Below are 15,416 nucleotides of genomic sequence, written 5' to 3'. Positions count from 1 at the left end.
TAGCAACCATTAGAGCAGTAGGAAATACAGACTGGAATTACTGATGAAGCTAAAGTTGGTGGGTAGAGATTTAATAAGAATAGGAGCCATTTTGACTGAGCAACCATAGTGACAGGAGCCAAAGCAGCAGCGCAGGTTGTCCCCGTTTCCCCTCCCCCTTCCCTTCTCTGGTTAACTACCCGGGTCCCCTACACTCCACAGTCCCGGTCCCGTCATGTCCCAGAAACTAGAAGAAGAGAACCCTGCGGAGGAGACCGGCGAGGAGAAGCAGGACACGCAAGAGAAAGAAGGTATTCTCCCTGAGAGAGCTGAGGAGGCAAAGCTAAAGACCAAATATCCAAGTCTAGGACAAAAACCTGGAGGCTCTGACTTCCTCATGAAGAGACTTCAAAAAGGGCAAAAGTACTTTGACTCAGGAGACTACAACATGGCCAAAGCCAAGATGAAGAATAAGCAGCTGCCGAGTGCAGGACCAGACAAGAACCTGGTGACTGGTGACCACATCCCCACCCCACAGGATCTGCCCCAGAGAAAGTCCTCACTCGTCACCAGCAAGCTTGCGGGGTAACCTGGGACCCCTTTCCTTCCCTTCCTCACCCTCTGGACTCTTATATATTGTAGGCAGGGATGGAATGGGCACATAGTCACATCTTCTCAGCGTGCTAGCTAGGAAGGACTTGAGATTCTGCTGGGGGATACTGAGAAGGTAATGTAGGTTGAAGAGGGGCTCTGAGTTTGTTTCTTAGTGGCTGAGACTTCCATACCCTCACTGTAGCCCAGGTAGGTGCCCAGAAATAGGAAAGACTAGGATTGGATAATGCTGCATACTTTTTCTTTTGTGAGAAACTGGAAAGAGATGATTTCTCCTTTTTAAAAGAGAATGTCTCCAGATTGGGAATAATGTGGCAGGTTTAACATCCTAAGACTAACCTGACATAGTTGGGAAAGGTAGATTGAGACATGTTTTCTGTGCTTCTAAGTGTTTTGTCCCGTTAGGCTGCTATTGCTTCATGTTTTCATTATGGGAGGTTTAGAGAACCCGCAAAAAGGAAAACCGATTTGCTTGCCTACGACTATAGTGCCCACTTAACCTCCTTTATTTAGTATCTCTTACAGTTTATCCTGGCTTGCAAATGATGTAAACTTTGATGAACATTTCTGATGGAAAATGGGCACCTACTCTCTCTCTTCCAGCATGTTACTTTTGAAAGTTTTGTTGAGTAGTGGATCTAAGAGCACTGATTCAGGAGTCAGAGATGTTTGGATTCTAGTTTGACTCAGTGTTGGCAGACTGTTGTATAACTTGGTAACGTCATTCAGCCTCTCAGCATTTCTGTTTCCTCATCTGTAAAATAGTTAAATATGTATAAGACTGATTTGATCCTAAAATTCTGTATCTGCCAGCAGAAAAACTTTGTGATAGTTCATCATAAAACCAAAAGTGAGAAAGGCCAAAAAAAAAAAAAAAGAATAGGATATTGGTGTCATGTCAGATTATCTCACCCCAATAGTAATAAAATACAAAAGGAGAAACAATGACTTGATGTTGCAAGCCATCCATGGGTTGTGTGTGTGAGCTATGCATATTTGAACGTATGAAGGGACTGGTCTGGTGTTGCATGCTGATTGGACTGTGCGACGCAAATGTGGCCTTCCTCTCACTCTGCCTATGATCCCACACAGCACCTGAGATGAGTGTGACTTGCCAAGATGTCAATTAATCTGCTGACCATAAGACATCACCAAGCAAGAGCTCACCCTGGGAAATCCTACCCCTTGCCTTAGTTGGGTGGAATATTCTATCAAATGTCTTCTCCCCAATAAATAGGAGGTTTTCAGGTGTGCTCACTCTCTTGCTATTTCCAGCCCTGCCCAGCATGGAGCTAACCCTTGAGTTACCCTCATTCTTAGAAACTCATATTCATGTGCTGCGTGGTTTCTTCGACATTTTCTTAGTTATTGATATAGCCAGCTCCTTTGAACCCAAGCTCATCTCGCTAGCCAGGCAAGCTGGCAACAACTTTACAGCAGAGAAACATGGCGGACTGCAAACTTAACCAGGTGACCAAGGTGAACATCACCTTGTGATGGATCAGCATAGTGTGCCTCCAAATGAGATGCAAAGAGAAGAGCATAACATCATTTCTCTGGCATTTCTTTCATGGATACATGGACTAAATTTGAACTTAAGGAAAAAATAGATATACCTAGGTTTAGGATCATCTTCTAAAATAAAAGACCTGTACTCTTCATGATTGTCAAAGTCATGTCAGGCAGGAAAAGACCAAGAAACTATTCCAGATAGAAGGACACTGATGGACAAGTCAAGTAAAAGCAATATGTACTTACAGGTGGAATCCCACACTAGAAAGGGGAAAGAAGCATTATAAGACAAATGGAAAAATTGGAATGGTATCCGTAAATTGTATGGTAGTATTGTATCAGTGTTTACTTCCTGACTGGAAGAATTGTATGATAATGAGATGGGGATTTGAGGATATATAAAGAAAGATAGACCAAATCTCAAAGGAAGCACTCATAAAGAGTTGAATGCAGGAAACACCCATAAACCACTGGAATGCAGAAAATGCCCACAAACCACTGAAACTCTTGAGCAACCCAGCCCGTACCCTTGGTCCATACCTTTGATCTATGCCCTTGCCTAAAAAAAAAAAAAAGTAATATGAGAGTAATGTGCAAGCACTAGAAAAACTGGTACAAAATGGTGTAACTCCTCCGGGGATCCTCCTCTAGTCCAGCCCCTAGCAACTGTCCCTTCTATAAATACTAATACCCTACACCAAGAGGTTTCTGTCTCTTCTTCTGGAAATAGCCTGCACTCTCCCTTAAATGTTTCTCTGCTTTCCCAAATAAAACTTTGTCTGAGGTCTGCAGTTGTGGCTCAGTGGTAAAGCACTTGCTTAGCAGGTGTGAGACACTGAGTTCAATCCTCAGCACGACATAAAATAAATTTTAAAAGTATTTAAAAAAATTGTGTCTCTGACATGCTGAAATTCTTTTCCTTCAGGAATATCGAGGACCCTACTAAGTCAAGGTCCCCTCTCTTGAAACTCCAAGATAGGAAGTACACTTATTGGTTTGTTTTTCTCTCTTTTTATTTTTTAGGTTGGAGGTGCATTATACACTATAGTATTTAATACCTCTTTCTCTGAAGAAAGAAAAATGGGGCAAATGCAGTGTGAAGGGCATGCAAGACTTCTTTGTACTGTTCTTACAACTTTCTGTATGTTTGAAAGTACTTCAAAAATTTTAAAAATGTATACACATGCATATATATTCATAAACTAGCCATTTATCATTACTTTCACTGCTACCATTATAACTCATGGGGATTGCTTACAGGGGCCTCCAAGTAGTCCCTCAGCTTCTTGTCTTGCCCTCTTTCAATCTATGTTCAATGAATCAGCTAAACTAAGGCTATAAAAACAAAGGATATTACTGGGAATCAGAATTCTCATAGTAAAAGAAAAGAAATGCAAGTATAGTCATGTACAGTAACATCTCATTCCACAACATCCAGCTATATAACTGTCATTCCATAAGATTATAGTGGAGCTGAAAACTTCTTATTGCCTAGTGACATCATAGCCATCATAATGTTTTAGTATGATGCATTACATCTTAGTAAGATGCATTACTCAGGTGTTAGTGAGATGCTGATATAAATAAAACTACTCTGTTGCCAATTCTATAAAAGTATATCATATACAATTATATATACAATGTACATAAGACTTGATAATGATAATCAATGATTATGTTACTAGTTTAGTATTTACTATAATTTTTATCATTAATTTAGAGTATGCTCCTTCCATATGTGAAAAAAAGTTTACTGTAAAACAGTACACCATGTTGCAGTGGCACACATCTGTAATTTCAGCAATTCAGGACGCTGAGGCAGGAGGATCCCAAGTTTGAAGCCAGCCTGGGCAACTTGGTGAGATGTTGTCTCAAAATTCAAAAAATAAAAACAGCTGGCAGTGTAGCTCAGAGTTAGTGTGCTCTTGCGTTCAATGCCCAGTACCACACACACAAAAAAAAAACAACACCATGTTCCACTAGCAGACACCTCATACATCTCATGTTTACTGCATCTCAACTGCATCATTTTTCTCTCTTGTTTAATTGAATTTCCTGTTCTTCTGTTCATCATGGCCCTAGGAGCAATAAGCGTCACTAAATACAGATATACCATATAATCTAAGTGTGTAGTAGACTATTCCATCTAGTTTATGTAAGCATATTCTATGATGTTTGCACAACACTTCTCAGAATGTGTCCCTGTTGTTAAGTGGTGCATGACTATATTTAATGCATGAAGGTAAGAATAAACCCTGTGATTTGGCTTTGAACCCTAAGTATTAGTATGAATTCATGCTTTTTTAATATTTATTTTTTAGTTGTGGTTGGACACAATATCTTTATTTTATTTACTTATTTTTATGTGGTGCTGAGGAATGAACCCATGGCCCTACAGGTGCGAGGCAAGCACTCTACTGCTGAGCCACAACCCCAGCCCCTAAATTCATGCTTTTTAAAAATAAATATTTCCTTGTTCGGGGCTGAGTTCTCACCTAGCATGCACGAAGCACTGGGTTTGGTCCTCAGCACCACATAAATGTAATATAAAGATATTCTGTCCACCTAAAACTTAAGAATAAATATTTTTTAAAAAATATTTCCTTGTTCTTAGGAAATTCATGGTGAAGTATTTAGGAGTATCATATTATCTGCTGCCTACTTTCAGATGACGAGAGAGGATGAAGTATGTGTGATTCTGAAAGAGTGTGGCAGGATGCTAACAGCTGATAAATTTAGATAAGGAAAATACAGGTCATCAATGTACCGATCTTTCAGCTTTTCTATGGTTAACAAACTGATGGTAGTTGATAAATATATGACTATATTTATAGAATATTGTAGAATTCATGAGAAACTAGTGGCACTGGTTACCTCTATAGTATCTCTAATATCTATTGCCTATTCCTATGTCCTTTTCACCAGTTCCACGCTACCAATATTTGGATTTCCTTCAACAGCAATAAACTATGGCAGCTATTATTTTTAGTTTGCATAGGCAGCTTTTCCACCTGACTCCACCTTGATCATTTATTTGTTTACTTCTTATAAGTTTAGCAAAATGAGAAATAGGCCACTAGGTTTAGCAGTATGAAATCAGTGGCGACCTTAGAAATAAATAGCTTCAGCAGAGTGATATAATCTGATTAAAGTGAGTTTAAGAGACATGAGAGAAGAGAAACTAGCATCACTGAACATGGACTTTTAAGGAACTCTGCTATAAAATAAAGAGAAAAACTTCTAAAAGGAGTTTTGTTTCCTTTCTTTTTAACTACATGTGTACTGACAGAGATGATCTAGTGTAAAGAGGGATAAATGATGCAAGAAACAGAAGGAAGAATATATTGAGCAATATTCTTGAATATATGAGGAGGAATTTAAAACACATGAGAAAGGGCTGGCTCTAGCTCATTTGAAGAATGAGGGAAAAGATGCTGGAGGTTTGAGGAGGGAAGCAACTTCATAAAACAATCATCAAAGTGAGAGAGTAGAATCAGGGAAATATGGTTGGCCTGCTTTAGGTTAGTATCATGAATTTAAAGTAAGACCAGTCAGCATAGATTGAATTTCAGCTACATTCTGCTATTAGTGCAGGCATGGGGTAGGCAGAGTCAGATTTAATAAAGGTTGGTAGCTTATCCAAAGAGACCTACACAACAAGTTACCAACAAGGATGTTAAGGTGTAAGCAAAGAATAGTTACAATGATGTCCATGGTATTTTAACCAGGTAAGGGGAAAATGATGACATGAAGGTAATGAGAGACAATGAAAAACTGGAAAAATCTTAGTGGAGCTGAAGGATTTTTGGAATTGGAATATTAAAGGGAGTGAACTAGTAGGACAGGAGATAGTGATCAGAGTTAGATTCTTTGAAAGTGAGATCATGTTATGGGACATAACAGCACATAGGCTTATGATCAGAGGAGTAAATAGCCAAGACAGGTAAAAAACAAGAGCGCAGGTCCAGGAAATAAATGTTTGAAGGTTCTTCTCTGAGAATACTGAAATCATCTAATAATGTTGGAGAGAGTGACAGTAAGCTAGTTGCTGAAATTTTTCAAAAAGTGAGTGAAAATGACTCAGAGGATGACATATTATGACAAAATGAGCTTCACACCTAGATATTTTCAGGGAGCAGGGGAGGAAAAGGAAGGACCTTTGCTACCTTCAGAGGCACCATGGTAAAAGGTTTGAGAATAAAAAAAGTTACTGCTCAGGTACTTAGGGAAAGCTGTGTCATCAGGTTTTGGTTAGTACCAGAAGGCAATGAGAACCTTCACAGAAGAGACTGAAGACACAGAAGAAACCACAATGGGAGGAAACTTCTGATCTTAGTACATATGTCTTATGTGGAGGGGAACAAAAAAGAAAGAGTGGTTTGGCAGCAGGCAAGCAGGAGGGAGAGGGAGAATATAGAGAGCAAATAAGCTATAAAAAGATGCTCAACATCATATGTCATCAGAAAATTGCAAATTGAAACAATGAGATACCACCACACACTTATCAGAATTGCTAATCTCCAAAACACTGGTAATAGTAAATGTTAATGAGGATGTGGAGCAACAGAACACCCATTCAATGCTGGTGGGAAAAAAAAATGATACAGCCACTTTGGAAGAAAGTTTGGCAGTTCCTTACAAAATAAAATGTACTCCAACCACACAACTCAGAATATCATGCTCCTTGGTATTTACTCAAATGATTTGAAAACTTATATTCACACAAAAACCCACACACACTTTTATAACAGCTTTATACATCTAGGTTGAAAGCAACCTACATGTATAAAATACATCTAGGTTGCTTCCAACCTAGATGGTAAATGGGTATGAAAACTGTACTATGGACTAAACTGTGTTCCCCCTATCCTGACAAATCCATGTATTGAAGCCCTAACACCCAATATGACTGTATTCACAAATAAGGTCTTTAGGAGCTAAGTTAAATGAGGTAATAAGGGGTGTGGTCCTAATCTGATAGGACCATGGCCTTACAAGTAGAATGAACTGGACATAATTTTCTTATGTTCATATATGAATACATGACCAGTATAACTCCACATCATGTACAAACACAAGAATGGAAGTTATACTCCATGTATATATAATATGTGAAAATAAATTCTACTGTCATGTATAACTAAAAAGAACAAACAAAAAATAAAAAAAAAAATTCTCTCCCAATGACATGTGATAATGCATTAAAAAAGCAGCCATCTGGGCTGGGGTTGTGGCTCAGTGGCAGAGCGCTTGCCTCACACATGTTAGGCACTGGGTTCGATCCTCATAAAAAAATAAGCAAACAAGACAAAGATATTGTGTCCATGTATAACTAAAAAAATATTAAAGAAAAAAAAGGAAGTAGCCATCTACAACCGGAAGAGAGCCCTCACCAAAAGTGGAGCTTCCCATTTGGAACTTTCCAGCCTCTAGAACTGTGAGAAACCAAAATAATGTTGTTTAAACCACTCAGTCTATGATATTTTGTTATGGCAGCCTCACAGACTAATATAGTATGGAACTGATACACTACGATATTTACATACAATGTAAATTTAATCAGTGTGAAAAAATAAGGTATCAAGCCACAAGAGACAGGGAGGCACCTTAAATGCATACTGCTAAGTGAAAGAAGTCAATTTACAGAGGTTACTTACTTTACAATTCCAAATATATGACATTCTTCAAAAGGCAAAACTATGGAGACAGTGAAAAGATCAGTGGTTGGAAGGAGAACTTGGGAAGAGGGAACGGGAAAGAAATGAATAGGTGAAGCACAAGGAATTTGGGGGGCAGTAAAACTATTGTGTATGATATTGTAATGATGGTTACTTTCCTTTGGCCATCAAAACTCAAAGAATTAACCTTACATTAAGGTGCGCAGGTGTGGCAGCTCATGCCTATAATTCCAGCAACTCAGGAGGCTGAGGTAGGAGCATCATGAGTTCAAAGCCAGACTCAGCATTTAGCGAGGCACTTGCAACTCAGTGAGACCCTGTCTCTAAATAAAATTTAAAAAAAAAAATAAAGCTGGGGATGTGGCTCAGTGGTTAAGCACCCTAGAGTTCAATTTCAAGTACCAAAAAAAAAAAAACCTTAAGTTTAGAATTATTTAAGAGTGAAAGCAGTAAAACAGACACACACACACACACACACACACACACACACACAGTAAACCTTATGAACTTTAGTTAATATTAATGTGTCAATACTATTTTATTGTAGCAAAAGTGTTAATCTAATGCCAACATGTTACCAATAGGGAAATTTTATGGAGTAGGGAAGAACTATATGTGCTCAATTATTCTGTAAATCTAAAACTATACTAAAAAAGAAAAAAGACTCTAAAGTACTAGATAAAAATAACTGTGAAATTCAAATTTCAATTTACATCAAGTTTTATTAGAACATGGCCATTCTCGCTCATTTACAGATTGTTTGTTTTGTTACTCGGAATTGAATTCAGGGGCACTCAGCCACTGAGTCATACTCCTAGTCCTAATTTGTATTTTATTTAGAGACAGGGTCTCACCTAGTTGCTTAGCACCTCACTTTTTGCTGAGGCTGGCATTTACATTTTTTATGGCTGCTTTTATACAACAGCAACAGAGAGGAGTAGCTACAAGAGACTGCATGATCACAATTGCCTGAAATAATTACTATCTGAACCTTTTCAAAATGTTTGCAGACCTTTGCTCTTAATTTCATTACCCAGGTTAAAAGGAGCAGGGAGCACATTCCATCATGGGCTATTCTGAGATAATCACTTTATTTAATTTATTTAAAGTCCTTAGTCACAAGAAATAGAAATTATCTAATCGGACCTGATTTTTAAAAACCTATCTGGTTAGTTTTGTTTTGGCAAGGGATTGAACCCAGGATCACTTTGCCACTGAGCTACATTTCCAGCCCTTTCTTTCTTTTCTTTTACTTTTTTTTTTTTTTCAGATTCACATCAATTTTATTAGAACAAATTCTTTTTTTCTTTTCTTTTTTTTTTCTCACTAAATTGCTGAAGCTGTCCTCAAATTAGCAATCCTCCTACCTCAACCTCCCAAATTGCTGGGATTACAGGCATGTGCCACCACAACTGGCTTAGCTATATAGCTTCTAATATTTAAAAAAAAAATCAAGTATATCAGTAAAGCATTTGAACACCCAAACAACTCTCACAGAACAAATCCATATTTACTGAGAAACACTAGCAGATAGTAGTTTTATACTTGAGTGCTTGCAAAAATCTATCCCTTTAGTGAACACCTAAGAAATTAAAGTTTTCAAAGAAAAGGAATTTAAAAAGGGAAGCCTAGAAAACAACGGTAAGGAGAAGCACTCAGGGAGGGGAAGGGCAGGGTACTTAGGAGAAAAAAGTCATTCATCCAACAACAAAGAACTGAATGTTCCATTAAAGAATATTAGAACTAGGAGTCAGGAAAGTGGATTCTGGGTATTAGAACATAAAGTATAACATTAGGAAATATACCCCTAGTTATAGTTTAAGAAATATCATGAAAATATAATATGAACTAGCTGAGAAAACAAATCATAACTCTCTGACATACTGAAGTAGACTTGTTGATAAAAGGCATTGTAGGAAGAATCAAATTTGGAGAAAAAAAAAGTTAGGAAAGCAATATAGGATACAGACTAGGGGCATAAGCTTTCGAGGTAGAGAAGCCTGATTCTGATCCTGCTTCTACCACTCACTAGCTCTAAGTCTCTGAGCACAAATTCTCTCTCAGCCTCAGTTTCCTCATCTATAAAATAACAGTATCTCAGTAAACTATTGTAAGGATTAGATAAAATAATGCATATAAAGAGTTTAGGGGCTTGGGTTGTGGCTCAGAGGTACAGCATTGGCCTAGCATGTGTGAGGCACTGGGTTCAGTCCCCAGCACCACGTAAAGCAAAATAAAGACATCGGGTCCACCTATAACTAAAAAATAAATATTTTTTAAAAAGAGTTTAGTACAGTTCTGACAAAAATAAAGTGCTAAATAAATGGTAATTGTTAATGTAACTAATATATGTGGCTTGGGAAAATGCATTGAGAATAAACAGTTTTTCCAGAAATTGTTAGAAAATCTACCCAAAGACTGAAATAAAAATCTCTCATACAATAATTTTAAAGAATGTCTAAAAAAAAAAAATGTCTGCCATCAGAAAATTAAATGAGGACTTCGGTTCAATAAATGGAGTTGAAATTCCACTCACAGAGAACGTTGGTTCAAGGGAGAAAAACAAAATCAGTCTGGTTTTCTCCCAAATTCTAAAGTTGGTGAATGCTGTAGGCCCACTACAGATTCCATTCAGAGCCCTCATAATCCCAAATTCATACCAAAACCCAAGAGAGTATTACGTCTTGCAGTCAAATGGAGAATAAATAAGTCATGGTGGCTCGTGCCTATACTCCCAGTTACTTGGTAAGCTGAAGCCGGAAGATCCCACGTTCAAGGCCAGCCTGGGCAATTTAGCAAAATTCTGTCGGAAAATAAAATAAAAAGGGCTGGGGATGTGGCTCAGCGGTAGAGGGCTCCTGGGCTCAACCCCAGGTCGGGGTAAATAGAGGAGCTTCCTTTAAAGACTTACATGACAAAGCTACTTCTCTCTCATTCCCATTATGTTCCATTCCATACTTTCTGACCGTCAAAACCAAACAAAATATCCATACCAAAAAATTCAGACCTTTATCTGGAGAGCAGTTAGGACTGTATCAGTTTATAAATGTATTATCTAGGTAATCAGGGACTCGAGGTCAGGGGCTTGAGTGCTTTGCTTCTCTGTGAAGACAGACTAGAGCCCTAAAAGTAAAAGCTGCGAGATGAGAATTTTTTTGTTACATACACAGTTTTTCAGACACACCGCGCGGACGGACGGACACCCACACACACACACACACCACTACAATCATCACCCACATCCCACGGTCTGAGAAAACAGCTTACAGGCTTTCTGGCGGTCACAGCCATCCTGTCCCACGCTTCCTAATCGCCCTCAAAACCATCACCTGGTACTTCCCCAAAGGAAACAGTAAAATAAACGATAATAATTCCAGTCAAGACAACATTTTGCTCTCACTGTGGCCAAGATAGAAGCCGAACGGTTCTGCTCGACAATTCCAGGGCCATGGTCAGGGGCAACGAGTGGCCTCACTCCCAGGGCTAGGCTCATCCACACCTGTCACCAAGAGTGGGCGGAAGTAGGGAGGAAGAAATCGGTAAACGCGGACTCGAGCCACCCCTGATACATTCGCAGATCCCACTCACCCCACTCTTCATCTGGTCTGTGAGAGAGTCCTGGGCTAAAAGGCGACTCCATGGTGCCGGCAACACCAGCCGGCTCCCCGAAAACACAAGTTCCTGGGTCCTAGAACTCGGTGAGTAATATCTGTGACGGCGGCTGCAAGCGGACAAAATACTCCATACCGCTGACGAGACGGTGGCCGAATGAAGACAAACTTCCTAATGCGCTAGGGACTAGTAGGAAAGAGCCAAGAGAAAGTCAGCAAAGCTAAATAGGATCTCTGTGTAAATGTTTCTCTTTTGGAGTTTTAACATTTTCTGTTCCCCTATTTTAATGGGGGGGTGAGGGAGGTGAAGGCACGCAAATAGCTTCGGTTAAGTAAGTTGTATCAATAATATTAAAATTGAAATTTTGCAAAATTCCTTTCTGAACATACTGATTTGTTCTTTCTTATACCATACCCCATGTGTCTCAGAACAAAATTAGAGACTAACCATAAACGCAATTTAGTTTTTTCTTATAATTTTGTATTGATGTAAAAAATTCTCCATATGTAAAAGTGAATAAAAGAAAAGCACAACTATTTTTCCACATTCATTAGAACTGTCTCTACTGGCACAGTATCCGAGGTAAGCGACCCTATAAAAGTATACTTCTAGAAAGAATACCTTTATGTGAACAAATTAAAGCGAAGTAAATATACAAGATAAACTCCCATGCCTATAGTTATCTCCAAAAGATGAATTTCTAAAACTACTAGTAAAAGTCCGAGCCGAGCCTATACTAAAACCTGCAATAATGTAAGTTCTTAAACGTTTTATTACTAAAGTGTGAGATTCGGATTTTATTTAAAAGAAACCCACACACATCACGAACTCAAAATGAAAAAAATCAAACTGAATTTGATAGGACAGTTTCAAGAATGCTATTTAATAGTATTTCTTTTTCATCCCTAATTTCAGCCGCTAAAGTACTCTGTCTTAAGAACACGTATCCTTCTAGGACCAAGTGAAATCTTTCCCATGGTTACAAACAAAACAGAAAAGCTTCCCAGAATTCTCCCAACTCCTCGTGGCTGGATGTTACAACAGATTTCAGAAGACGATCAGCCCCGGGGCCCAGGCGGGGGTGGGGTGGGGTGTGGTGATTCAGGAAATACCACTCAAAAGTGACTCTTTCTGTCGTCATGTTACTAACAAGTTTTCATTTAAGGTAAAAATTATAACCCTTTCATTCTGGCACAGATGCACTTTTAAAAACTGGCATAAAAGCGGGGCGGATCATGAACTGAAATGGATTTCCATGCATGTTATGAGTTTGTCGGGATGAACCCAACTACTGTGTACAACTATAAAGCTTTAATTAAAAAATGGCATAAAAATAGTCTTCTGTATCCACCAATCAACTTAATCTTTGAAGAAAATCATAATTGAACTTCAAGCTTTTAAAGAGATTTTTATTTTTTATTCAAAAAGTTTAGGTAATCATGAGGCAAGCATTTCTGTACCTTTCACCAAGAATTAACAAATTTTAACATTTTTCATTTATGTCTCATTTCTTCATAGAAAATATTAAACATTACAGATAAGATTAAACTCTCCTCTACTTGAACTTCTTCCTTCCACATGGGCAACTTCCATCATAAATGTTATAGGAATCATTCTAGTACAATTTTATTTTTGCTTTTACCATGTTTAAATGTTTGTAAATACATACAGAGTCGTGGTTTTGTAAAATTTACACAAATGTATTATGCTCTAATGTTCTCCAAATCACTTTCTCATTTGACATACTTTTTGAGATTCTATCCATGTTTTAACTGTTATGTGGTATTTCCAAATACATATATATCTTTTTCCATTTCACTAATGATGGATACTGAGTTTTTTCAATTGTTTACTATTTATGTAAAATATATTTGTATGGATCTCGTTGTGCATTTTTACAAGAATTTTTTTAACATGTATGCTGGGTCACTTACCAAATAATACCAATTTACATCCTCACTATAAGTGATGAATTTTCTCTTTGCTCCACATTCTTACCAACACTAGATATGGCCAGACTTAACCATTTTTGCCACTGTGAAGGGTGGTACTATAATTTATATTTCCCTGACATTTTAAAAATGGTGTATTCTTTCATATTTATTAAACTTTATTTATTGTTCTGTGTCTGCCCACTATTTTATAAACTTTAATTATTGGGTTTTCTTTCCCTCAATGATGTGCAAATTTTTAGACAGCCTACTGTATTCATTTTATTTATATATACATACAATAATTTATATATATATATATACATATATTTATATATATTATTATGCCTTCTCCCAGATTGACACTTCTTTGTTTATGGGAGTTTTGTCCTCTAGATTTTAATGTAGATAAATTTATCAATCTCTTGATTATGATCTCCACTATTTATATCTAAGAAATTCTTTCCTCTCCCTAGGTCATAAAGGCTTTTATTTTCATTTTTCTTTTTATATTTTTATTATTCTGTTTTTCACACTTTCTTTTTTTCTATTCAATTATTATTGGAATATAGTAACACTGTTTAATTTTATATAACAATCTCATATCTAAAAACCTTAATTCTGGTATTCTAATATTTTATCTAGAAGTTCCTTAGAATTTTCCATTTAGAAGAACTTATATTACCAAACACCAACATTTAAAATTTATTTAACATTTGATTTTATAAAATAAACCTTTAATATGGAAATGTTAAAACACAAGAGACAATATAATTAATCCCCACGTTTCTGTCACCCAGTTTGAACAATCCACTATTCCCTATTTTATCTATCCTCCTTACATTTTTCATTTTGCCTTTTTTTCTCTTTTTTTGGCAGAGAATTTTAAAACAAATCTCACACATTTTATTTTATCAATAAATACTTTATTTTGTGTATCTCTAAAGAGAGAAAGCCTTTTCTTATTTTTCAAAAGAATAGTACCCAACAAAATCAACAATTCTACAATATCATCTAATACCTATTCCATGTTCAATTTTCTGTCTCAAAAATGCTTATTAACAGTTCGTTTGTTAAAAATCAGGATCCAGGGGCTGGGGCTGGGGCTCAGCAGTAGTGCACTTGCCTGGCATGCGTCAGGAGGCACTGGGTTCGATTCTCAGTACCACGTATAAATAAATAAAATAAAGGTCTATCAACAACTTAAAAAAAATTTTTTTTAAATCAGGATCCAAATGAGGTCATCACATTGCATTTATTTTATAAGACAGTTCCTTTTTGCTTTCTTCCCTCCATACCATTTGTTGAAGAATCAGAATCATTTGTCCTATAGAATTTCCCATTTTGTCATTCTGCTGATTGTATCTTCATGGTGATGCTTAATTCTTTCCTTGTCATTTGCACCTACAGACTTGGATAGTTTTTGCTTCAGTTTTTGTTTTTGCAATGACGCATCAAAGCTACTTTCTTGCATCATATCAGGAGGCATATACATACTGTCCCACTTTTAGAGATATCAAGATTTATCAGTGAGTTCAGAATCCCACCCTACCTCCCTTGTTTTATTATAATGACTAAGACCTCTACTAAATAATATTGAGGATAAGGGCAAGTGTAGGCATCTTTTGACTTGTTCCCAATTTTAATTGCATTTCATTTAAAAGTTTTGCCATTAATTTCTTTTCTGTATTTTTCATATACATTGACTACGGAAGCTTCCTTCCTTTCTAGTTATCAAGCTTTTTAAATTTTGTTTTAAGTTTTGAATGTTACTATTTTTCTTGAATCTATTCCCCATTCTCTTTCATCTTAAACCATTAGAACAGAAATGAAATTTGAAAAAGAACTTTTGTCTAGGGAAGTACCACTCTTTGATGTAACTAAGAGGAACCTCTGTCCTGTACCCATACTTTAGAGACTTAGCTGTAATTTGTGACTCTCTCCTCAGGGTAAAAATCCATGGTACCAAAGTATACACATACATACACACCAGCTCCTCATTATGCAGAACAAAGGATGGGGAGACAAGAGGCAGCCTGTGGATCAGAAGCTAACTCTTTGTATTGTAATGTTTAGTTATAGAACCCCATAA

General features: G+C 37.1%; 2 protein-coding genes across 3 annotated transcripts in view; one reads left to right on the top strand and one right to left on the bottom strand.

The window, feature by feature from the left end:
* Atf6 (activating transcription factor 6) overlaps nt 1–11,522 on the bottom strand; it is a 238,101-nt gene extending 226,579 nt beyond the window's left edge. For both annotated transcript variants that reach the window (XM_046428915.2, XM_046428916.2), the window contains exon 1: nt 11,370–11,522. In XM_046428915.2, the coding sequence (XP_046284871.1) occupies nt 11,370–11,421 (52 nt within the window). In that variant the 5' untranslated portion in view covers nt 11,422–11,522. The remainder of the gene's footprint in view (nt 1–11,369) is intronic.
* On the top strand, nt 92–1,454 carry LOC124082513 (alpha-endosulfine-like). Its single transcript, XM_046428918.2, has one exon. It carries the CDS (start codon nt 215–217, stop codon nt 566–568), a length of 354 nt encoding a protein of 117 aa, XP_046284874.1. The 5' UTR covers nt 92–214; the 3' UTR covers nt 569–1,454.
* Nucleotides 11,523–15,416: the final 3,894 nt, after the last annotated feature.

Source organism: Marmota monax, unplaced genomic scaffold (genome assembly GCF_021218885.2).
Source record: "Marmota monax isolate L192 unplaced genomic scaffold, Marmota_monax_Labrador192_F-V1.1 WCK01_AAM20220418_F8-fsc00145, whole genome shotgun sequence".
NCBI classification, from domain to species: domain Eukaryota; kingdom Metazoa; phylum Chordata; class Mammalia; order Rodentia; family Sciuridae; genus Marmota; species Marmota monax.
Note: the sequence above shows the minus strand (reverse complement) of the source record. Positions and strands in the feature narration are given on the sequence as shown.